The sequence below is a fragment of the Phaenicophaeus curvirostris genome, unplaced genomic scaffold (assembly GCF_032191515.1).
Source record: "Phaenicophaeus curvirostris isolate KB17595 unplaced genomic scaffold, BPBGC_Pcur_1.0 scaffold_122, whole genome shotgun sequence".
In the NCBI taxonomy this organism is placed as follows: domain Eukaryota; kingdom Metazoa; phylum Chordata; class Aves; order Cuculiformes; family Cuculidae; genus Phaenicophaeus; species Phaenicophaeus curvirostris.
This window is the reverse complement of record NW_027206743.1, coordinates 204,335-228,783: the sequence shown is the minus strand read 5'-3', so window position 1 is coordinate 228,783 and position 24,449 is coordinate 204,335. Positions and strand designations below refer to the sequence as shown.

General features: G+C 61.5%; 2 protein-coding genes across 3 annotated transcripts; both read left to right on the top strand.

The window, feature by feature from the left end:
• The first annotated feature begins 28 nt into the window (after positions 1-28).
• RELA (RELA proto-oncogene, NF-kB subunit) lies at positions 29-13,540 on the top strand. 2 transcript variants are annotated; one of them, XM_069882371.1, is made up of 12 exons: positions 49-214; positions 761-814; positions 1,495-1,649; positions 2,255-2,403; positions 3,323-3,414; positions 4,696-4,827; positions 6,889-6,993; positions 9,192-9,404; positions 10,836-10,916; positions 11,662-11,730; positions 12,476-12,809; positions 13,279-13,540. In XM_069882371.1, the coding sequence occupies exons 1-12, from the start codon at positions 205-207 to the stop codon at positions 13,526-13,528; spliced, it is 1,644 nt and encodes a 547-aa protein (XP_069738472.1). In that variant the 5' UTR covers positions 49-204; the 3' UTR covers positions 13,529-13,540. The 2 variants fall into 2 exon arrangements, with proteins under 2 accessions (XP_069738471.1, XP_069738472.1); XM_069882370.1 differs by having other exon boundaries at positions 29-214; positions 12,476-13,452.
• Positions 13,541-15,951: 2,411 nt separating this feature from the next.
• DRAP1 (DR1 associated protein 1) lies at positions 15,952-23,734 on the top strand. Its single transcript, XM_069882378.1, has 7 exons — positions 15,952-16,039; positions 17,955-18,027; positions 19,194-19,287; positions 20,498-20,617; positions 21,843-21,933; positions 22,244-22,326; positions 23,594-23,734. Exons 1-7 carry the CDS (start codon positions 15,998-16,000, stop codon positions 23,700-23,702), a joined length of 612 nt encoding a protein of 203 aa, XP_069738479.1. The 5' UTR covers positions 15,952-15,997; the 3' UTR covers positions 23,703-23,734.
• Positions 23,735-24,449: the final 715 nt, after the last annotated feature.

The window sequence follows — 24,449 nt, the reverse complement described above, 5'->3', positions numbered from 1 at the left end:
GAGCTTCCGGCTTAGGCCCCGCCCACTTCCGCTCCCGCCAAGCCCAGCGAGGAGGGGGGCGGGGCCTTCCCGGCAGCGCGGGTCACGTGGGAGGAGGAGGAGGCGGCGCCGCTTCCGGAAAGCCGCGAGTCGAGGGGCCTCGCTCCCCCCCCCCTCCCCCCCCCAGGACCCCTCAGGGTCCCCCAGACACCCCCCCCCCCCAACATGGAGGACGGTGAGTGCCCCCCCCACCTTGTTTGGGGGTTCGACCCCCTTTTACCCCTTCCCCGTGACGTCAGAAGGCGGGGGGGGTGGTAAACGACGTCGTTAGGCTCCGGGGTTAACGGGGACCATCGTTAGGCTCCAGGGTTAACGGGGCCCGTCGTTAGGCTCCAGGGTTAACGGGGCCCGTCGTTAGGCTCCAGGGTTAACGGGGATCATCGTTAGGCTCCAGGGTTAACGGGGCCCGTCGTTAGGCTCCAGGGTTAACGGGGATCATCGTTAGGCTCCGGGGTTAACGGGGCCCGTCGTTAGGCTCCAGGGTTAACGGGGATCATCGTTAGGCTCCAGGGTTAACGGGGCCCGTCGTTAGGCTCCAGGGTTAACGGGGCCCGTCGTTAGGCTCCAGGGTTAACGGGGACCATCATTAGGCTCCAGAGTTAACGAGGACACTTTAACCATCAAGGGAGATGGATTAAAAGCTGGGGGGGGGGCAGCCCAGTATGGCCCAGTATAAACCAGTTAGAGCCCCCTGGTTACTGTGTGTGTGTCCCCCCCCCAGTGACCCCCCCGGATCTCCTGCCCTTCCTCCTGCAGCAGGACTGGGGGGCGCAGGGTGAGTGCGGGGGGGGCCTGGGTCTCTATAGGGGGGTCCCTATGGGAGGGGGGGTCCCTATGTGGGTCCCTGGGTCTCTATAGGGGGGTCCCTATGGGAGGGGGGGTCCCTATGGGGGTCCCTATGTGGGTCCTTGGGTCTCTATAGGGGGGTCCCTATGGGAATGGGGGTCCCTATGGGGGTCCCAGTCTCTATGGGGGGGGCTCTGGGTCTCTATATGGGGGTCCCTATGGGAGGGGGGGTCCCTATGAGGGTCCCTGGGTCTCTATAGGGGGGTCCCTATGGGAGGGGGGGGTCCCTATGGGGGTCCCAGTCTCTATGGGGGGGGTCCCTGGATCTCTATAGGGGGGTCCCCAGGGGAGGGGGGGGTCCCTATGGGGGTCCCAGTCTCTATAGGGGAGTCTCTGGGTCTCTATAGGGGGGGCCCTATGGGAGGGGTGTATCTCTATGGGGGGGTCCCTGGATCTCTATAGGGGAGTCCCTATGGGAGGGGGTTGTCCCTAAGGGGGTCCCAGTCTCTATGGGGGGTCTGTGGGTCTCTATAGGGAGAGTCCCTATGGGGGGGGGGGTGTCCCTTTGGTCCCTATAGGGCGATTCCTATGGGGTGGGGGGGGGGTGTCCCTATAGGGGGATTCCCCTATAGGGGTGGGGGGTCCCCTAAATGCCGTGGGTGCCGGCAGAGGGGGGGGACCCCCCCGCCCCCCCCGCCGTGGAAATCCTGGAGCAGCCCAAGGCCCGAGGGATGCGCTTCCGCTACAAGTGCGAGGGCCGCTCGGCCGGGAGCATCCCCGGGGAGCACAGCACCGACAGCACCAGGACCCACCCCACCATCCGCGTGAGTCCCAGTACAAACCAGTATAGACCAGTATAGACCAGTATGGAGCGCTCCGCGCAGCCACCTGCCCGGTAACTGCCCCCCCCGACCCCTCCCAGCGTCCCCATCCCCGGGGAGCACAGCCCCGACAGCACCAGGACCCACCCCACCATCCGCGTGAGTCCCAGTACAAACCAGTATAGACCAGTATAGACCAGTATAGACCAGTATAGACCAGTATAGACCAGTATGGAGCGCTCTGCGCAGCCACCTGCCCAGTAAACCCCCCCCAGTGCCTCCCAGTAACCCTTGTGTCCCCCCCCGCACTCTAAGGAGCTCAGTCCCCCCAGTCCCCCCCTCCCTTCCATTTGAACCTAATCTCCATCTTCCCAGTCTAAACCAGTATAACCCAGTATAACCCACTATAAACCAGTATAGCTTAGTATAAACCAGTATAAACCAGTATAAACCAGTATGTGCTACTCTTCACCCAGCAGCCCTTGTGTCCCCCCCACTCTGAGGAGCTCAGCCCCCCCCCCAACCCCCTCTCCCCCATCCATTTGAGTCTGTTGCCCGTCTCCCAGTATAACCCAGTATGTCCCAGTCTAACCCAGTTTGGGGCGCAGGTGACCAACTACCGGGGCCCCGCGCGGGTGCGGGTGTCGCTGGTGACCAAGGACCCTCCGCACCGTCCCCACCCCCACGAGCTGGTGGGGAAGGATTGTCACCACGGCTACTACGAGGCCGACCTGCCCCCCGAGCGCAGCGTCCACAGGTCCGGCCTTACTGGGAGGCACTGGGAGGGACTGGGAGGGACTGGGAGGGACTGGGAGGGACTGAAGGAGCCATTGGAGGGGCTGGGGGGGGATTGGGGGGCGCTGGGAGGACACTTAGAGGGTCTAGAGGTACTGGGAGTGTTACTGGGAGGGACTGGAGTCGACTGGGAGCTACTGAGAGGGTTACTGGGAGGCACTGGGAGGGACTGGAATTTACTGGGAGGGACTGGAAGGGTCTGAGGGAGCCATTGGAGGGGCTGGGGGGGGATTGGGGGGCGCTGGGAGGACACTTAGAGGGTCTAGAGGTACTGGGAGTGTTACTGGGAGGGACTAGGGGGCACTGGGAGGGACTGGGAGCTACTGGGAGGGACTGGGAGCTACTGGGAGGGACTGGGAGGGACTGAAGGAGCCATTGGAGGGGCTGGGGGGGGATTGGGGGGCGCTGGGAGGACACTTAGAGGGTCTAGAGATACTGGGAGTGTTACTGGGAGTTACTGGGAGGGACTGGAGTCGACTGGGAGCTACTGAGAGGGTTACTGGGAGGGACTGGAATTTACTGGGAGGCACTGGGAGGGACTGGAATTTACTGGGAGGCACTGGGAGGGACTGAAGGAGCTACTGGAGGGGGCTGGGGGGAATTGGAGGGCACTGGGAGGACACTTAGAGGGTCTAGAGGTACTGGGAGTGTTACTGGGAGGGACTGGGAGCTACTGGGAGGGTTACTGGGAGGGACTGGGGGTTACTGGGAGGGTTACTGGAAGGGACTGGAAACAACTGGGAGGCACTGGGAGGCACTGAGGGGGCTGTTAGAGGGACTGAGGGGGACTGGGAGCTACTGGGAGTTACTGGAAGGGTGTGGGAGGGTTACTGGGAGGGTTACTGGGAGGGACTGGGAGTTACTGGTGGGTTTGGGTTCAGTTTCCAGAATTTAGGGATCCAGTGCGTGAAAAAACGGGAACTGGAAGCGGCCCTGGCCGAGAGGATCCGCACCAATAACAACCCCTTCAACGGTACTGGGAGCACTGGGAGGCACTGGGAGCTACTGGGAGGGACTAGAAGGGGCACTGGGAGGGACTGGGAGCACTGGGAAGGGGGTTGGAGGCCGCTGGGAGGTGCTTTGGGGGCTGTTGGGGGCGCTGGGGAGGGACTGGGGGTTACTGGGAGGGACTGGGAGGGGGACTGGGAGGGACTGGGGGTTACTGGGAGGGACCGGGAGGGGGACTGGGAGGGACTGGGGGTTACTGGGAGGGACTGGAAGGGACTGGGAGCACTGGGAAGGGGACTGGTGGCCACTGGAAGGTGATTTGGGGGCTGGTGGGGGCACTGGGGTGTTACTGGGAGGCACTAGGGGTTACTGGGAGGGACTGGGGGTTACTGGGAGGGACTGGAAGGGGGACTGGGAGCTACTGGGAGGGACTGGGAGCACTGGGAAGGGGGTTGGAGGCCGCTGGGAGGTGATTTGGGGGCTGTTGGGGGCGCTGGGGAGGGGCTGGGGCTTACTGGGAGGGACTGGGAGGGGGACTGGGAGGGACTGGGGGTTACTGGGAGGGACTGGAAGGGACTGGGAGCACTGGGAAGGGGACTGGTGGCCACTGGAAGGTGATTTGGGGGCTGGTGGGGACGCTGGGGGGTTACTGGGAGGCACTAGGGGTTACTGGGAGGGACTGGGGGTTACTGGGAGGGACTGGAAAGGGGACTGGGGGTTACTGGGAGGGACTGGAAAGGGGACTGGGGGTTACTGGGAGGGACTGGGAGCACTGGGAAGGGGACTGGTGGCCACTGGAAGGTGATTTGGGGGCTGGTGGGGACGCTGGGGGGTTACTGGGAGGCACTGGGGGGTTACTGGGAGGCACTAGGGGTTACTGGGAGGGACTGGGGGTTACTGGGAGGGACTGGAAGGGGGACTGGGAGCTACTGGGAGGGACTGGGTGCACTGGGAAGGGGACTGGGAGCTACTGGGAGGGACTGGAAGGTGGATTGGGAGCTACTGGTGGAGATTTTGGGAGCTTCCTGGGGGTCCCTGGTAGTTACTGGTAGCACTGGGAGTTACTGGGAGAGCTTAGGGGGGTCTGTGTGGACGCTGGGAGTGGTTACTGGTCCTTACTGGTTTGTACTGGTTCTTACTGGTCCTTAGTGGTGGAGATTTTGGGGGGTCCCTGGTGGTTACTGGGAGCACTGGGAGTTATGGGGAGATCTGGGGGGGGGTCTGTGTGGGTGCTGGGGGCGGTTAGTGGTCTATACGGGTGTGTACTGGTCCTTACTGGTTTGTACTGGTTTGTACTGGTTGCCAGTGCCTGCGGAGCAGCGGGGGGGCGAGTACGACCTGAGCGCGGTGCGTCTGTGCTTCCAGGTGTGGGTGGGGGGGCCCGGGGGGGCCCTGCGGCCCCTGCCCCCCGTCCTCTCCCAGCCCGTCTACGACAACCGTGAGTGGCCCCCCATATGGCTCTATAGGCCCCCATATGGCTCTATAGGACCCTGTATGGCTCTATAGGCCCCCATATGGCTCTATAGGCCCCCGTATGGCTCTATAGGCCCCTATGTGGCCCCGTGTCACCTCGTATGACCCCGTGTCACCCTATATGATCCTATGTGGCCTTGTGTCGCCCCGGGTCACCCTAAATGACCCCGTGTCACCCTATATGGCTCTGTATGTCACCCTATATGGCTTTATATGACCCTGAATGACCCCGTATCACTCTATATGGCTCTATATGTCATCCTCTGTGGCTCTATATGACCCTAAATGACCCCGTATCACCCTATATGACTTTATATCTCGTGATATATAGCTTTATATGACTCTAAATAACCCCGTGTCACTCTATATGGCTCTGTATCTCAGCCTATATGGTTCTATATGTCTCTAAATGACCTTGTGTCACCATATATGGCTCTATATGTTATTCTCTGTGGCTCTATATGATCCTGAATGACCCCGTGTCACCCTATATGGCCGTATGTATCACCACATGTGGCTCTATATGACTCTATATGGCCCTGTGTCACTATATATGGCTCTGTATGTCAGTATATATGACCCTATATGGTACCGTGTTACTTTATAGGGACCTATGTGTCACCATGTATGGCTGTATATGAGCCTATATGGCCCTATGTGTCATTACATGTGGCTCTATATGACCCTATATGACCCCGTGTCACCCTGTAGGGCCCTGTACGTCACCATATGTGGCTCTATGTGACCCTATATGGTCTTGTATGTCACTCTATATGGCTCTATATGACTCTATATGACTCTATATGGCCTTATATATTACCATATATGGCTCTGTATGACCCTATATGACCCCATGTCGCTCTATATGGCTTTGTATGTCATCGTATATGGCTGTAGATGACTCTAAATAACCCCGTGTCATCCTATATGACCCTATATGACCCCATGTCGCCTTATAGGACTGTATATGTGACTGTATGGGGTTCTATATGACACTTCATGGCCTTGGATCACTCTATATGGCTTTGTAGGTCAGCATATATGGCTCTATATGACCCTAAATGACCCCGTGTCACCCTATATGGGTCTATATGTCAGCATATTTGGCTCTATGTGACCCTAAATGACCCCGTGTCACTGTATATGGCTGTATATGTCAGCATATTTGGCTCTATATGACTTTATATGAGCCCGTGTCACCCTATATGGCCCTATATGTCACCCTATGTGGGTCTATATGGCCCTATATGGCCTCATGTCACCGTATATGGCTCTATATCTCACTTTATATGGCTCTGTATGTTACCCTATGTGGCTCTATATGACCTTATATGGTTTTATATCGCACTCTATATGGCTTTATATGACCCTAAATGACCTCGTGTCACCTTCTCTGGCCCTATATATCACCATATGTGGCTGTATATGACCCTATATGGCTCTATGTATCGCCATATATGGTTCTGTATGACCGTATATGACCCAGTATCACTCTATAGGGTCCTGTATGTCACTATATGTGGCTCTATATGACCTTATATGGCTTTGTATGTCATTTTGTATGGTTCTGTATGACCCTATATGGTTCCATGTCACTCTATATGGCTCTGTATGTCACCATATATGGTTCTATATGACTCTAAATGATTCTGGGTCATCCTATGTGACCTTATATGTCACCGTATATGGCTTTATATGACCCTGTGTGATCCTGTGTCAGCTTATATGACTGTATATGTAACCGTATGTGGCTCTATATGACTCCATATGATCCTGTGTCACCCTATATGGTTCTACATGTCAGCATATTTGGCTCTATATGACTGTATATGAGCTTATATCGCTCTATATGACCCTATATGCTGTCGTATGTGGCTCTATGTGACTCTATATGACCCCGCGTTACCCTAAATGACCTTATACGTCACACTATATGGTTCTATAGGACCCTGTATGGCTCTATAGGGCCCTATAGGGCCCCGCATCACCCTATAGGGCCCTATAGGACCCTATACGTCCCCCGCAGGCGCCCCGAGCGCGGCCGAGCTGCGCATCTGCCGCGTGAACCGGAACTGCGGGACCTGCCGGGGGGGGGACGAGATCTTCCTGCTCTGCGACAAAGTCCAGAAAGGTTTGGGGGGGCGGGGGGGGGGGGGGGGGACACCCCGAAACCAGCCCCCGGCACCCCCACAGGGACCCCAACACCCCCCCCCACCAAGGGACCCCCCCAAAAGGAGCCCTGAAAGCCCCCAAGGGACCCCCCAAAGGGACCCCCGAAAAGGACCCCGAGGGGACCCCCCAAACCCCCAAAAGGGACCCCAAAACCCCCTCAAAGGGACCCCAAAACCCCCTCAAAGGGACCCAAAACCCCCCCAAGGACCCCCGAAACCCCCCAAAAGGGACCCCAAGGACCCCCAAAACCCCCCAAAGGGACCTCAACCCCCCCCCCAAGGGACCCCCCAAAACTCCAAAGGGGCCCCCAAAGGGACCCCCAAGACACCCCCAAAAAGGACCCCAAGGGGACCCCCCCCAAACCCCCAAAAGGGAGCCTAAAACCCCCCCAAAAGGGACCCTAAAACCCCCCCAAAAGGACCCCTAAACCCCCTCAAAGGGACCCCAAAACCCCCCAAAAGGGACCCCAAAACCCCCCCAAGGACCCTCGAAACCCCCCGCAAGGGACCCCAAGGACCCCCAAAACCCCTCAAAGGGACCTCAACCCCCCCCCCAAGGGACCCCCCAAAACTCCAAAGGGGCCCCCAAAGGGACCCCCAAGACACCCCCAAAAAGGACCCCAAGGGGACCCCCCCCAAACCCCCAAAAGGGAGCCTAAAACCCCCCCAAAAGGGACCCTAAAACCCCCCCAAAAGGACCCCTAAACCCCCTCAAAGGGACCCCAAAACCCCTCAAAGGGACCCCAAAACCCCCCAAAAGGGACCCCAAAACCCCCTCAAAGGGACCCCAAAACCCCCCCAAGGACCCCCGAAACCCCCCAAAAGGGACCCCAAACCCCCCAAAAGGGACCCCCCAAAAGGAGCCCTGAAAGCCCCCAAGGGACCCCCAAAACCCACCAAAAGGACCCCCCAAAACTCTGAAGGGGCCCCCAAAGGGACCCCAAGACACCCCAAAGTGACCCCCAAAACCCCTAGAGGGACCCTAAAGCCTCCCAAGGACCCCCGAAACCCCCCCAAAAGGGACCCCAAAACCCTCTGGGTCCCCCCAAACCCCCTTGATGCCCCGTTAACCCCTTGTTGCCCGTGGAGAACATCAAGACTTGGTTCTCACTCTACGTCTTGGGTCCCCCCCAAGCCCTCTGGGTCCCCCCCAAACCCCTGGGACCCCAAAATCTGGGTCCCCTCCTATATCTGAGCCCCCAAAACCCTCTGGGTCCCCCCGAACCCCTTTGATGCCCCATTAACCCCTTGTTGCCCGTGGAGAACATCAAGACTTGGTTCTCACTCTACGTCTTGGGTCCCCCCCAAGCCCTCTGGGTCCCCCCCAAACCCCAGGGACCCCCAATATCTGGGTTCCCCCCTATATCTGAGCCCCCCAAACCCCCTTGATGCCCCGTTAACCCCTTGTTGCCCATGGAGAACATCAAGACGTGCTTCTCCCTCTAGGTCCTGGGTCCCCCCCGAGCCCTCTGGGTCCCCCCAAAACCCCCTGGGACCCCCAATATCTGGGTTCCCCCGTATATCTGAGCCCCCCAAGCCCTCTGGGTCCCCCCCAAACCCCAGGGACCCCCAATATCTGGGTTCCCCCCTATATCTGAGCCCCCCAAACCTTCTGGGTCCCCCCCGAACCCCCTTGACACCCCGTTAACCCCTTGTTGCCCATGGAGAACATCAAGATGTGCTTCTCCCTCTAGGTCCTGGGTCCCCCCCAAGACCTCTGGGTCCCCCCCAAACCCCAGGGACCCCCAATATCTGGGTTCCCCCCTATATCTGAGCCCCCAAAACTCTCTGGGTCCCCCCAAACCCCCTTGATGCCCCGTTAACCCCTTGTTGCCCGTGGAGAACATCAAGACTTGGTTCTCACTCTACGTCTTGGGTCCCCCCCAAGCCCTCTGGGTCCCCCCCAAACCCCAGGGACCCCCAATATCTGGGTTCCCCCGTATATCTGAGCCCCTCAAACCCTCTGGGTCCCCCCAAACCCCCTTGATGCCCCGTTAACCCCTTGTTGCCCGTGGAGAACATCAAGACGTGCTTCTCCCTCTAGGTCCTGGGTCCCCCCCAAGCTCTCTGGGTCCCCCCCCAAAACCCCCTGGGACCCCAAAATCTCTGCCCCCCCCCCCCCCCCATAAGCGGGTGATTAACCCCTCGCCCCCCGCAGAGGACATCGAGGTGCGTTTCTCGGCCGAGGGCTGGGAGGCCAAAGGCTCCTTCGCGCAGGCCGACGTGCACCGGCAAGTGGCCATCGTGTTCCGCACGCCCCCGTTCCGCGAGCCGGCCCTGCGGCAACCGGTCACCGTGCGCCTGCAGCTCCAGCGGCCCTCGGACCGCCAGCGCAGCCAGCCCATGGACTTCCGCTACCTGCCCCACCACGGTGCGGCTACCGGCGGGCCCCGGGGGGCTACTGGGGGAGTCGGGGGCTGCCGGGGGCCTCCGGGGGCTACTGACTGACCTGGGGGCTACTGGGAGCCTCCGGGGGCTACTGAGTGACCTGGGGGCTATTGAATGGCTTGGGGGCTACTGGGGGCCTCCAGGGGCTACTGAGTGACCTGGGGGCTACTGGGAGCCTCCGGGGGCTACTGAGTGACCTGGGGGCTGTTGAATGGCTTGGGGGCTACTGGGAGCCTCCGGGGGCTACTGAGTGATTTGGGGGCTATTGAATGGCTTGGGGGCTACTGGGAGTCTCCAGGGGCTACTGAGTGATTTGGGGGCTATTGAATGGCTTGGGGGCTACTGGGAGTCTCCAGGGGCTACTGAGTGATTTGGGGGCTGTTGAATGGCTTGGGGGCTACTGGGAGTCTCCAGGGGCTACTGAGTGATTTGGGGGCTGTTGAATGGCTTGGGGGCTACTGGGAGTCTCCAGGGGCTACTGAGTGACCTGGGGGCTGTTGAATGGCTTGGGGGCTACTGGGAGCCTCCGGGGGCTACTGAGTGATTTGGGGGCTACTGGGAGTCTCCAGGGGCTACTGAGTGATTTGGGGGCTACTGACTGACCTGGGGGCTACTGGGAGCCTCCGGGGGCTACTGAGTGACCTGGGGGCTATTGAATGGCTTGGGGGCTACTGGGAGCCTCCAGGGGCTACTGAGTGACCTGGGGGCTACTGGGAGCCTCCGGGGGCTACTGAGTGACCTGGGGGCTATTGAATGGCTTGGGGGCTACTGGGAGCCTCCGGGGGCTACTGAGTGACCTGGGGGCTATTGAATGGCTTGGGGGCTACTGGGAGTCTCCAGGGGCTACTAGGAAGGATCTGGGGGTAACTGGGAGGTGACTGGGGGTAACTGGGAGGTAACTGGGGGTAACTGGGAGGAGACTGGGGGTAACTGGGAGGTAACTGGGGGTAACTGGGAGGAGACTGGGGGTAACTGGGAGGTAACTGGGGGTAACTGGGGGTAACTGGGAGGAGACTGGGGGTAACTGGGAGGTAACTGGGAGGTAACTGGGAGGTGACTGGGGGTAACTGGGAGGTGACTGGGAGGTAACTGGGAGGTGACTGGGGGTAACTGGGAGGTGACTGGGGCTACTGGGAGGTAACTGGGAGGTGACTGGGGGTAACTGGGAGGTAACTGGGAGGTAACTGGGGGTAACTGGGAGGTAACTGGGAGGTAACTGGGAGGTGACTGGGGGTAACTGGGAGGTAACTGGGGGTAACTGGGAGGAGACTGGGGGTAACTGGGAGGAGACTGGGGGTAACTGGGAGGTAACTGGGGGTAACTGGGAGGTAACTGGGAGGTGACTGGGGGTAACTGGGAGGTGACTGGGGGTAACTGGGAGGTAACTGGGAGGTGACTGGTGTTACTGGTGCAGGGGACCTGGAGTGCATTGAGGAGAAACGCAAGCGAACGCGCGACACCTTCCGCAGCTTCGTCCAGCGCAGCCCCCTGCCCGGTGAGGGCAACTGGGAGCAACTGGGGGGGCAACTGGGTCCCTGGGGGGGTAATTGGGGTCCCTGGGGGGGTAAATTGGGTCCCTGGGGGGCAGTTGGGTCCCTGGGGGGGTAATTGGGGTTCCTGGGGGGTAATTGGGTGGCAACGGGGGGGTAAGTTGGGTCCCTGGGGGGGTAATTTGGGTCCGGGGGGGGGTAATTGGGGTCCCTGGGGGGGTAACTGGGGGGATATTGGGTCCCTGGGGGGGTAAATTGGGTCCCTGTGGGGGCAATTGGGGTCTCTGGGGGGTAATTAGGGTCCAGGGGGGGCAATTGGGGTCTCTGGGGGAGCAATTGGGGGGCAACGGGGGGCAAATTGGGTCCCTGGTGGGGTAATTGGGGTCCTGGGGGGGGGGTAGCTGGGGGGGATATTGGGTCCCTGGGGGGGTAAATTGGGTCCCTGGGGGGGCAATTGGAGTCTGGGGGGGGGTAATTGGGGTCTCTGGGGGGGGTAACTGAGGGGCAATTGAGTCCTTGGGGGGTAAATTGGGTCCCGGGGGGCTGAATTGGGTCCCTGGGGGGGCAATTGGGGGCTAAATTGGGTCCCTGGGGGGGTAGCTGGGGGGCAACTGGGGTAGTGGGGGGGTAAATTGGGGTCCTTGGGGGGGCAATTGAGGTCTCTAGGGGGGCAATTGGGTTCCAGGGGGGTAATTGGAGTCCCTGGGGGGGGGCAATAAGGGGGGGATCCCTAACAATTGCCCCCCCCAGGGTCCCAATTGCCCCCTGAGTCCCGCCCCCCCCGGCGCATCGCGGTGCCCGCCCGGCCCCCCCCGCCAGGTAAGGGGGGCAAATACGGGGGGGGGGGCAAATTGGGGGGGGGGGGGGGGGAATTGGGGGGGTTGGAGGGGGAGTGGGGGGCAATTGGAGGTGGGGGGGGCGATTAGGGGGGTAAATAAGGGGGGTAGATAGAGAGTGGGGGGCAAAAAGGGGGGCTGGGGGCAATTAGGGGCCATTTGCCCCCCCCCTTTTTATCCCCTCCCCCCATTTTTTTACCCCCTCACCCCCTTTTTTACCCCCCAACCCCCTTTTTTGGTCCCTGGGGGGGGGTAACTGGGGGGCAACTGGGTCCCTGGGGGGGCAACTGGGGTCCGGGGGAGTAAATTGGGTCCCTGGGGGGGGCAATTGGGGTCCGGGGGGGTAAATTGGGTCCCTGGGGGGGGCAATTGGGGTGCAGGGGGGGTAATTGGGACCCTGGGGGGGGCAATTGGGGTGCAGGGGGGGTAATTGGGGTCCCTGGGGGGGGGCAATTGGGGTCCAGGTGGGGTAAATTGGGTCCCGGGAGGGGGGCAATTGGGGTGCAGGGGGAGTAATTGGGGTCCAGGGGGGTAAATTGGGGTCCCTGGGGGGGGCAATTGGGGTGCAGGGGGGGTAATTGGGGTCCAGGGGGGGTAATTGGGGTGCAGGGGGGGTTAATTGGGTCCCTGGGGGGGCAACTGGGGTCCAGGGGGGGTAATTGGGACCCCTGGGGGGGCAATTGGGGTGCAGGGGGTTAAATTGGGTCCCTGTTTTACCCCCCCCCCAGCTCCCCCCGTGGCTTTGGGGGGGGGCTCAGTTTTGGGGGTCCCCCCCCCCCCGGAATCGGAGCCGCTGACCCGGGCGCTTCTGCAGCTCCAAGTGGACGAGAAAGGGGGGGGGGGACCCCAAAACCAGAGGGGAGGGGGAGGGGCCGGACCCCACCCCCCCCCTTTCGATCTGGGGGGGCTCTTAGGGGACCCCCAATTCCCCCCCCTCGACACCATCGACGCCGACGACGTCCAGCGCCTCTTGGGGTCCCCCGACCCCCCCTCTCGTTTCGGGGACCCCCCCTCCACTTTTGGGGACCCCCCCTCTCATTTCGGGGGGCCCCCCCCAAGCTTTAAGGACCCCCCCTCTCATTTTAGGGATCCTCCTTCCAGCTTTAAGGACCCCCCCTCCACTTTTGGGGACCCCCCCTCCACTTTTGGGGACCCCCCTTCCACCTTTAAGGACCCCCCCTCCAGTTTTGGGGACCCCCCCTCCAATTTTGGAGACCCCCCCTCCCATTTCAAAGCGGGGGACTCGGATTTTGGGGCTCCCCAAGACCTCGGGGGGGGTCTCCAAGATTTCGGGGGCCCCCCTCAAGATCTAGGTGGCCCCCCCGATTTCGGGGACCCCCCCGATTTTGGGACCCCCCCCTCCTCTTTTGGGGCCCCCCCCTCGCGTTCGGAAGGGGGGGGGTCTGATTTTGGGGGGCTCCTCCCCTCCTTGGGGGCCCCCCCGGAGGATTTTGGGGGTCCCCAAGGTTTTGGGGGTCCTCAAGGTTTCGGGGCCCCCCCTCCAAATTTGGGGGCCCCCCCTGATTTCGGGGGGGGGGGCCCCCATGTTGCTCTCCTACCCCGAAGCCATCGCTCGCCTGGTGCAGCGGGCGGGGGGGGGGGACCCCCAAACGGGGAGCACTGGGAGGACTGGGGGGTCCCCCCAGTTTGGGGGTGCGGGGGGTGAAGGGGAGGGGGGGCTCGATTTGGGGGGGCTCGGGGGGGGCGGCCCCGAAGATTCTCTCCCCTCCCTGGGGGACCTGGACTTCAGCACCTTCCTCAGCCAGTTCCCCTCCGCCTAACGGGGAGGGACTGGGGGCTACTGGGGGGGACTGGGGGGGACTGGGGGCTACTGGGGGGCTTTGAGGGGGCTACTGGGAGGGACTGGGGGCTACTGGGGGGGACTGGGGGGGACTGGGGGCTACTGGGGGGCTTTGAGGGGGCTACTGGGAGGGACTGGGGGCTACTGGGGGGGACTGGGGGCTACTGGGGGGGACTGGGGGGGACTGGGGGGGACTGGGGGCTACTGGGAGGGACTGGGGGGGACTGGGGGGGACTGGGGGGGACTGGGGGCTACTGGGGGGGACTGGGGGCTACTGGGAGGGACTGGGGGGGACTGGGGGCTACTGGGGGGCTTTGAGGGGGCTACTGGGAGGGACTGGGGGCTACTGGGAAGCCGTTGGGGGCTACTGGGAAGACCTTAGGGGCTACTGGGAGGGACTGGGGGCTACTGGGAAGCCTTTAGGGGCTACTGGGAGGGACTGGGGGCTACTGGGAAGACCTTAGGGGCTACTGGGAGGGACTGGGGGCTACTGGGAAGCCGTTGGGGGCTACTGGGAAGACCTTAGGGGCTACTGGGAGGGACTGGGGGCTACTGGGAAGCCTTTAGGGGCTACTGGGAGGGACTGGGGGCTACTGGGAAGACCTTAGGGGCTACTGGGAGGGACTGGGGGCTACTGGGAAGCCTTTAGGGGCTACTGGGAGGGACTGGGGGCTACTGGGAAGCCGTTGGGGGCTACTGGGAAGCCGTTGGGGGCTACTGGGAAGACTTTAGGGGCTACTGGGAGGGACTGGGGGCTACTGGGAGGGACTGGGGGCTACTGGGGGGCTTTGAGGGGGCTACTGGGAGGGACTGGGGGCTACTGGGAAGCCTTTAGGGGCTACTGGGAGGGACTGGGGGCTACTGGGAAGCCGTTGGGGGCTACTGGGAAGCCGTTGGGGGCTACTGGGAAGACTTTAGGGGCTACTGGGAGGGACTGGGGGCTACTGGGAAGACCTTAGGGGCTACTGGGAGGGACTGGGGGCTACTGGGAAGAGTTTAGGGACTACTGGGAAGCTTTTAGAGGGCACTGGGAGGGACTGGGGGCTACTGGGAAGACTTTAGGGGCTACTGGGAGGGACTGGGGGCTACTGGGAACCCTTTGGGGGCTACTGGAAAGCTTTTAGGGGGCACTGGGGGCTACTGGGAGGCCTTTGGGGGCTACTGGGAGGGACTGGGGGCTACTGGGAAGACCTTAGGGGCTACTGGGAGGGACTGGGGGCTACTGGGAAGACCTTAGGGGCTACTGGGAGGGACTGGGGGCTACTGGGAACCCTTTGGGGGCTACTGGAAAGCTTTTAGGGGGCACTGGGGGCTACTGGGAGGCCTTTGGGGGCTACTGGGAAGACCTTAGGGGCTACTGGGAGGGACTGGGGGCTACTGGGAAGCCTTTAGGGGCTACTGGGAGGGACTGGGGGCTACTGGGAAGCCGTTGGGGGCTACTGGGAAGCCTTTAGGGGCTACTGGGAGGGACTGGGGGCTACTGGGAAGCCTTTAGGGGCTACTGGGAGGGACTGGGGGCTACTGGGAAGACCTTAGGGGCTACTGGGAGGGACTGGGGGCTACTGGGAAGCCTTTAGGGGCTACTGGGAGGGACTGGGGGCTACTGGGAAGCCTTTAGGGGCTACTGGGAGGGACTGGGGGCTACTGGGAAGCCGTTGGGGGCTACTGGGAAGACCTTAGGGGCTACTGGGAGGGACTGGGGGCTACTGGGAAGACTTTAGGGGCTACTGGGAGGCTTTTAGAGGTCACTGGGCGCCACTGGGAGGCTCTGGGAGGCTTTTAGGGGATACTGGGAGCTACTGGGAAGCTTTCAGGGCCTACTGGGAGGCTTTTCGGGGTCACTGGGGGCTACTGGGAAGCCTGTGGGGGCTACTGGGAGGGACTGGGGGCTACTGGGAAGCCTTTGGGGGCTACTGGGAGGCTTCTAGAGGGCACTGGGGGCAACTGGGAAGCCACTGGGAGCTACTGGGAGGCAACTGGGCCTCGCCGGGAGCTGAGGGGGGGGTGTTGGGTTTTACTGGGAGCAACTGGGAGGCTACTGGGGGTCACTGGGAGTGTGTGTCCCCCCCCCCACCCCTTTTCTCCAAGTGCCTTAGGGGGGGCGGCCCCTCCCCCCCCCCTTAATAAACGATCCAGCGGTTGATTGACAGGAAGGGGGCGTGGTCATATCGGAGGGGGCGGGGCTTGAGGGGAGGCGGGACCAATCAGAGGGGCGTCTGTGGCGAGGGGGCGTGGCTTAAGGAGGAAACGGTTGGTTGAGGGGGCGTGGCTTGCTGGGAGGTGCCAATCATGCGAAGGGGCGTGGCTTGAGGGGGTGTCGACCAATCAGACGAGGAGGGGGCGGGGCTTGGTGGGAGGCGGGAAGCAAGCGGGGGCGGGAACGGCGTTTGCCGGAAGGGGCGGGGCTTCATCCCGGAAGTGGCGGGGCCCGGCGGAGCGAACCGGGGAGATGCCGAGCAAGAAGAAAAAATACAACGCGAGGTTCCCTCCGGTGAGGGGGGGGGAGGCACTGGGAGGGGACTGGAGGGGACTGGGAGGGGACTGGGAGGGGATTGGAGGGGACTGGGAGACACTGAGGGGCACTGGGAGGGGATTGGAGGGGACTGGGAGGCACTGGGAGGAGATAGGCAGGGACTGGGAGGCACTGGGAGGAGATAGGCAGGGACTGGGAGGCACTGGGAAGCACTGGGAGGGGATTGGTGGGGACTGGGAGGCACTGGGGAGCACTGGGAGGGGATTGGAGGGGACTGGGAGGCACTGGGAGGAGATAGGCAGGGACTGGGAGGCACTGGGAAGCACTGAGGGGCACTTGGGTGGGACTGGAGGGGACTGGGAGGCAGTGGGGTGGGACTGGAGGGGACTGGGAGGCACTGGGAGGGGATTGGCAGGGACTGGGAGGCAGTGGGAGGGGACTGGAGGGGACTGGGAGGCACTGGGAAGCACTGAAGGGCACTGGGATGGCACTGGAGGGGATTGGGAGGCACTGGGAGGGGACTGGCAGGGTCCTGGAAAGGACCGGGGGACCAGTGCCTCCCAGTATCCCCCAGTCCTTTCCCAGTCCCTCCCAGTCCCATCTAATCCCATCCAAGTGTCCCCCAGTCCCTTCCCAGTCCCTTCCCAGTGCCTCCCAGTTCCATCTAATCCCATCCAAGTGTCCCCCAGTCCCTTCCCAGTCCCTTCCCAGTGCCTCCCAGTTCCATCTAATCCCCTCCCGGTTCCCTCCCAGTGCCTCCCAGTCCCTCCCAGTTCCATCTAATCCTCTCCCAGTCCTCCCTAATCCCATCCCAGTGTCCCCCAGTCCCCTCCCAGTCCCTCCCAGTCCCATCTAATCCCATCCAAGTGTCCCCCAGTCCCTTCCCAGTGCCTCCCAGTCCCCTCCCAGTCCCTCCCAGTCCCATCTAACCCCATCCAAGTGTCCCTCAGTCCCTCAAATCTCCTCCCAGTTCCCTCCCAGTGCCTCCCAGTCCCTCCCAGTCCCATCTAATCCCATCCAAATGTCCCTCAGTCCCTCAAATCTCCTCCCAGTCCCCTCCCAGTCCCTCCCAGTCCCTCCCAGTCCCATCTAATCCCATCCAAATGTCCCTCAGTCCCGCAAATCTCCTCCCAGTTCCCTCCCAGTGCCTCCCAGTCCCTCCCAGTTCCATCTAGTCCCCTCCCAGTTCCCTCCCAGTGCCTCCCAGTCCCCTCCCAGTTCCATCTAATCCCCTCCAAGTGTCCCTCAGTCCCTTCCCAGTGCCTCCCAGTCCCCTCCCAGTCCCCTCCCAGTCCCCTCCCAGTCCCTCCCAGTCCCATCTAATCCCATCCAAGTGTCCCTCAGTCCCTCAAGTCTCCTCCCAGTCCCCTCCCAGTGCCTCCCAGTCCCTCCCAGTCCCTCCCAGTCCTCTCTCCTCCCCTCCCAGTCCCTCCCAGTCCCATCTAATCCCATCCAAATGTCCCTCAGTCCCTCAAATCTCCTCCCAGTACCCTCCCAGTGCCTCCCAGTCCCTCCCAGTTCCATCTAGTCCCCTCCCAGTACCCTCCCAGTGCCTCCCAGTCCCTCCCAGTTCCATCTAGTCCCCTCCCAGTTCCCTCCCAGTGCCTCCCAGTCCCCTCCCAGTTCCATCTAATCCCCTCCAAGTGTCCCTCAGTCCCTTCCCAGTGCCTCCCAGTCCCCTCCCAGTCCCCTCCCAGTCCCTCCCAGTCCCATCTAACCCCATCCAAGTGTCCCTCAGTCCCTCAAGTCCCCTCCCAGTCCCCTCCCAGTCCCTCCCAGTCCCTCCCAGTCCCTCCCAGTGCCTCCCAGTCCCTCCCAGTCCTCTCTCCTCCCCTCCCAGTCCCTCCCAGTCCTCTCTCCTCCCTTCCCAGTCCCTCCCAGTTGCCCCAGTAGCCCCAGTTCGGGGGGGCTGAGGTTTTGGGGTGTCCCCCAGGCTCGGATCAAGAAGATCATGCAGACGGACGAGGAGATCGGGAAGGTGGCGGCCGCCGTCCCCGTCATCATCTGTATCCCACACACACGGGGGGCCCCCCAAATCCTTGGGGTCCCCCCCAAAATCCTGGGGTCCCCCCTGAACCTCAGGGTCCCCCCCAAATCCCAGGGGTCCCCCCCAAATCTCTCAGGGCCCCCTTGAACCTCAGGGTCCCCCCCAAATCCTTGGGGTCCCCCCCCAAATCTTGGGGTCCCCCCTGAAATTCTGGGCCCCTCCAAGTCCCTGGGGTCCCCTCCAAATCCTTGGGGTCCCCCCTGAAGTTCTAGGTCCCCCCCAAATCCCTCAGGCACCCCAAAATCCCAGGGTCCCCCCCCAGAATCCTAGGATCCCCTTGAAGCTCAGGGTCCCCCCCAAATCCTTGGGGTCCCCCCCAAAATCTTTGGGTTCCCCCTGAAGTTCTAGGTCCCCCCCAAATCCCAGGGGTCCCCCCCAATCCCTCAGGGTCTCCCCTAAATCCTTGGGGTCCCCCCCAAAATCCTGGGGTCCCCTCTGAAATTCTGGGCCCCTCCAAGTCCCTGGGGTCCCCCTGAAGCTCAGGGTCCCCTCCAATCCCTCAGGGTCCCCCCCCAAATCCCTGGGGTCCCCCCCAAAATCATGGGGTCTCCCCTGAAACTCTGGGTCCTTCCAAGTCCCTGGAGTCCCCCCCAAATCCTTGGGGTCCCCTCCAATCCCTCAGGGTCTCCCCAAATCCCTGGGGTCCCCCCCAAATCCTTGAGGTCCCCTCCAATCCCTCAGGGTCTCCCCAAATCCCTGGGGTCCCCCCCAAATCCCTGGGGTCTCCCCTGAAGCTCAGGATCCCCCCCCAAATCCTTGGGGTCCCCCCCAATCCCTCAGGGTCCCCCCCAAATCCCTGGGGTCCCCCCCAAAATCCTGGAGTCCCCCCTGAAACTCTGGGTCCTTCCAAGTCCGTGGGGTCCCCCCCAAATCCTTGGGGTCCTCCCCAATCCCTCAGGGTCCCCCCCCAAATCCCAGGGGTCCCCCCCAAAAATCCCTGGGGTCCCCCCCATCCCTCCCAGACGAGGATTCGAGGTTCCTTGACCTCCCAGCTCCCCCTGGCTCCCATTTATTGGGGTGGGAGGGGAGAAATCGGGGTGCCCCGACCCCCTGGGTCCCCCCAAAAATGGGGGTACGGGGGGGGACCCCCAAATTTGGGGCTCGTTGGGGTCCTTAGCGCCTCAGCCCGAGCCCTGGAGCTTTTTCTGGAGTCCCTGCTCCGCAAAGCCTGTCACGTCACCCAGTCCCGCAACGCCAAGACCATGACCACCTCCCACCTGTAAGTGACACCCCAACATCCCCTTTTTGGGGTGCGGGGGGTCCCCCAAAACTCCTGAGCCCCCCCAAAAAATCTGGGTCCCCTTTAAGGGTGAGAAAGGGGCCCCCGAGTCTCTTTCCTAGAGGGGACGAGGGCCCCTTGGTCGCCTCAATCCTCTTTTCGGGGTCCCCCAGAGCCTTGTTTCCTATTTTGGGGGTGCGGGGGGTCCCCCAAAACTCCTGGGCCCCCCCAAAAAAAATCTGAGTCCCCTCTGAGGGTGAGAAAGGGGCCCCCGAGTCTCTTTTCTAGAGGGGACGAGGGGCCCTTGGTTGCCTCAATCCTCTTTTTGGGGTCCCCCAGAGCCTTGTTTCCTATTTTGGGGGTGCAGAAGGGTCCCTACGTCTCCTTTTTGGGGTGCAGGAGGGTCCCCCAAAACTCCTGAGCCCCCCCCAAAAAATCTGGGTCCCCTTTGAGGGTGAGAAAGGGGCCCCCAAGTCTCTTTTCTAGAGGGGACGAGGGGCCCTTGGTCGCCTCAGTCCTCTTTTCGGGGTCCCCCAGAGCCTTGTTTTGTATTTTGGGGGTGCAGGGGGGTTCCCCAGATCCCCTTTTTGGGGTGCAGGGGGTTCCCCAAAACTCCTGAGCCCCCCCAAAAAATCTGGGTCCCCTTTGAGGGTGAGAAAGGGGCCCCCGAGTCTCTTTTCTAGAGGGGACGAGGGGCCCTTGGTTGCCTCAATCCTCTTTTTGGGGTCCCCCAGAGCCTTGTTTCCTATTTTGGGGGTGCAGAAGGGTCCCCAGGTCTCCATTTTGGGGTGCAGGGGGGGTCCCCAGGTCTCCTTTTTGGGGTGCAGGGACCCCCTTTTTCCAATCCCTCAACCTCCGAGTCCCATTTTGGAGTGGATTTAGCTCCTTTTTCTCCCCTTTTTGGGGTGCAGGGGGTCCCCCAGCCCCTCGTCTCCCATTTTGGGGTGCGGGGGGGTCCCCAGATCCCCTTTTTGGGGTCCCCAGGTCTCCTTTTTGGGGTGCAGGGGGGTCCCCAAATCTCCTTTTCGAGGTGCAGGGGGGTCCCTCAACCTCTGAGTCTCGTTTTGAAGTGGATTTAGCTCCTTTTCCTCCCCTTTTTGGGGTGCGGGGGGTCTCCCAGCCCCTCGTCTCCCATTTTGGGGTGCGGGGGGGTCCCCCAACCCCCTTTTTGGGGTGCAGGGGGGTCCCCCAAACGCCTCCCCCCCCCCAGGAAACAGTGCATCGAGCTGGAGCAGCAGTTTGATTTCCTCAAGGACCTGGTGGCCACCGTCCCCGACATGCAAGGAGACGGCGACGAAGCCCACGGCGAGGGCGACAGGGGACCCCGAAGGTGCCTTGGGGGACCCCAAAAATCTTGGGGGACCCCTCTGGGTCCCCCCCAGATCCTGGGATCCCCCCCCCCCGAATCCCTGGATCCCCCCCGAAATCCTTCGTTTTCTCCTCACAAACCTTCGTTCCCTGCTCCGAATGCTCTAGTCTTGCTCAATCTTGGGGTCCCCCCCTTAATTTTGGGGTCTCCTTTCAATTTTGGGGTCCCGCCCCTTCAATCTTGGCGTCCCCACCTTTAAATTTTGGGGTCCCCACTTTAAATCTTGGGGTCCCCCCTCCCAAACCCTTCATCCCCTCCCAAATCTTTTATTTGCTTCTCCAATCTTGGGGGGCTCTTGTTCTCAAATCCTGGGGTCCCCCCTAAATAATGGGGTCCCCCCTGCATTGAGGGGCCCTCCTGGATCCCTCGGGGTCCCCCCCAAAATTTTGGGGCCCCCCAAACCCCTGAGTCCCCCCCCAAATCTTGCCCCCCCCCCCCAAAATCTTTGGGGTCCTGATGATGCCGCAAGGGTGCAGGGGGGGATGATCCCAGATCCCTGGATTTTCAAGGGTTTTGGGGGTTCAGGGGGGCAATTTTGGGGTTCAGGGGGGTAATTTAGGGGTTCAGAGGGTTGAATTTTGGGGTGGGCCCCCCGCAAACCTCTAGGTCCCCCCCAAACCCTGCTGCCCCCCCCGAATCCTTGGATGCTTCAGGGATGCAGGAGGGGGGGTGACCCTGGATTCCTGCCTCCTCCAGGAGTTTTTGGGGGTTCGGGGGGGCAATTTTGGGGTTCAGGGGGGTAATTTAGGGGTTCAGAAGGTTGAATTTTGGGGTGGGGGCCCCCCCAAACCCCTGAGTTTCCCCTCCACCTCTTGGGGTCCCCCCAAATCCTGGGGTTCGCATCTTGGGTACCACAAGGATGCACGAGGGGGGTGACCCTGATCCCTGGGTTTTCAAGGATTTTGGGGGTTCAGGGGGGCAATTTTGGGGTTCAGGGGGGTAATTTAGGGGTTCAGAGGGTTGAATTTTGGGGTGGGCCCCCCGCAAACCTCTAGGTCCCCCCCAAACCCTGCTGCCCCCCCCGAATCCTTGGATGCTTCAGGGATGCAGGAGGGGGGGTGACCCTGGATTCCTGCCTCCTCCAGGAGTTTTTGGGGGTTCGGGGGGGGCAATTTTGGGGTTCAGGGGGGTCCCCCAAAGCCTTTTGTGGGTAACGGGGGTGGTTTTGGGGGGCTCTTTGTTTTAGGGGGCGCCGCCCGGGGGCCGGGAGGAAAAATGGGGGGCCGGGAGCCAAGGGCAAAGACCCCAAACAGTCGGGGACCGACTCGGAGCAGGAGGTGAGTTTGGGGGGGACCCCAGGAATTTGGGGGGGTCCCTGGGGTTTGGGGGGGTCCCTGGTGGTTTTGGGGTGGGGGCAGGAAGTGGGAGGCCCCCTATAATTTTGGGGGGGGGGGGTTGTGGAGGTGGGGGGGGGGCCCTAAAGCTCTAGGTCCCCCCTAAACCTCTAGGTCCCCTATAGGGGATTGGGGGGGGGCTGGATTTGGGGGGGTCCCTGGTGTTTTGGGGGGGGGTGTCATGGATTTGGGGGGTCCCTGAGGTTTTGGGGTGGGGGGGGTCCCCTAAAATCCTTTCCCCTCCCCACCCCAGGAAGAATCTGAGGACAGTGAGAGCGAAGGGGAAGAAGAGGGGGTGCAGCCCCCCCCCCCGCGACCCCCCCTCAACTTCTCCAGGTAACCCCCCTTCTAGTTTTTTGGGGTGCGGGGGGGGTTGAACCCCATTTTTGGGCTGGGGGGGCTCTTCGAACCCCTTTTTTTTGGGCTGAGGGGGCTCTTTGAACCCCTTTTTTGGGGTGGGGGGGCTACTTTGAACCCCCTTTTTGGGCTGGGGGGGCTCTTTGAACCCCTTTTTCGTACTGGGGGGGCTACTTTGAACCCCTTTATCGGGCTGGGGGGGCTCTTTGAACCCCTTTTTTGGACTGGGGGGGCTCTTTGAACCCCTTTTTTGGGTCTGAGGGGTCTCTTTGAACCCCTTTTTTGGGCTGGGGGGGCTCTTTGAACCCCTTTTTTGGGTCTGAGGGGGCTCTTTGAACCCCTTTTTCGTGCTGGGGGGCTACTTTGAACCCCTTTTTTGGGCTGGGGGGGCTCTTTGAACCCCTTTTTTGGGTCTGAGGGGTCTCTTTGAACCCCTTTTTTGGGCTGGGGGGGCTCTTTGAACCCCTTTTTCGTGCTGGGGGGGCTCTTTGAACCCCTTTTTTGGGCTGGGGGGGCTCTTTGAACCCCTTTTTTGGGTCTGAGGGGTCTCTGAACCCCTTTTTTGAGCTGGGGGGCTACTTTGAACCCCTTTTTCGTGCTGGGGGGGCTCTTTGAACCCCTTTTTCATGCTGGGGGGGCTCTTTGAACCCCTTTTTTGGACTGGGGGGGCTCTTTGAACCCCTTTTTTGGGTCTGAGGGGTCTCTGAACCCCTTTTTTGAGCTGGGGGGCTACTTTGAACCCCTTTTTCGTGCTGGGGGGGCTCTTTGAACCCCTTTTTCATGCTGGGGGGGCTCTTTGAACCCCTTTTTTGGGCTGGGGGGGCTCTTTGAACCCCTTTTTTGGGTCTGAGGGGTCTCTGAACCCCTTTTTTGGGCTGGGGGGGCTCTTTGAACCCCTTTTTTGGGTCTGAGGGGTCTCTTTGAACCCCTTTTTTGGGCTGGGGGGGCTCTTTGAACCCCTTTTTCGTGCTGGGGAGGCTCTTTGAACCCCTTTTTTGGGCTGGGGGGGCTCTTTGAACCCCTTTTTTGGGTCTGAGGGGTCTCTGAACCCCTTTTTTGAGCTGGGGGGCTACTTTGAACCCCTTTTTCGTGCTGTGGGGGCTCTTTGAACCCCTTTTTCGTGCTGGGGGGGCTCTTTGAACCCCTTTTTGCGCTGGGGGGGCTCTTTGAACCCCTTTTTTGGGGCTGGGGGGCCTCCTGGGACCCCATTTTTAACACCCCCCCCCCTTTTTTTTCTCTCCCACAGCCCCGGGGTCCCCTTTGCGCCTCTGGCCCCTCCCCCCCCAGTTTTGGGGGGGCTCCCCCCGCCCCCCCCCCGCGAGGAAGAGGAGGAAGACGACGACTACGACTCCTAACGACCCCCCCCCCAATTAAAATATTTTTTGGTTTTGGCTCGTTTCTGCTGGATTTCAACTTATTTGAACTGGGAGCCCCCCCCGTTTGAACTGGGAGCACTGGGACCCCCCCCAGTTTGAACTGGGACCCCCCCAATTTGAACACAGACCCCCCCAATTTGAACTGGGACCCCCCCCAGTTTGAACTGGGAGCACTGGGAACCCCCCTAATTTGATCTGGGAGCACTGGGACCCCCCCAGTTTGAACTGGGACCCCCCCAAATTGGAACAGGGACCCCCCCCAATTTGAATTGGGAGCACTGGGAACCCCCCTAATTTGAACTGGGAGCACTGGGATCCCCCCAATTTGAACTGGGAGCACTGGGAACCCCCCTAATTTGAACTGGGAGCACTGGGAACCCCCCAGTTTGAACTGGGACCCCCCCCAATTTGAACACGGACCCCTCCAATTTGATCTGGGAGCACTGGGACCCCCCCCAGTTTGAACTGGGAACCCCCAATTTGAACCTCAATGAACCCCAAAAACCTCAATGAACCCCTAAACCAGTAACCCCCCCCAAACCAGTAACCCCCCCCCCCCAAACCAGTAACCCCCCCTTCAAAAACCAGTAACCCCCCCAACCAGTAACCCCCTGCAGTTCCCCTTGTGGCCGCTAGGGGGCAGCAGAGGCCTATAGGGACATATAGGAGGCCCCTAGAAGTCTATAGGAACCTATGAGAGGCCCATAGGATCTATAGGGGACCTAT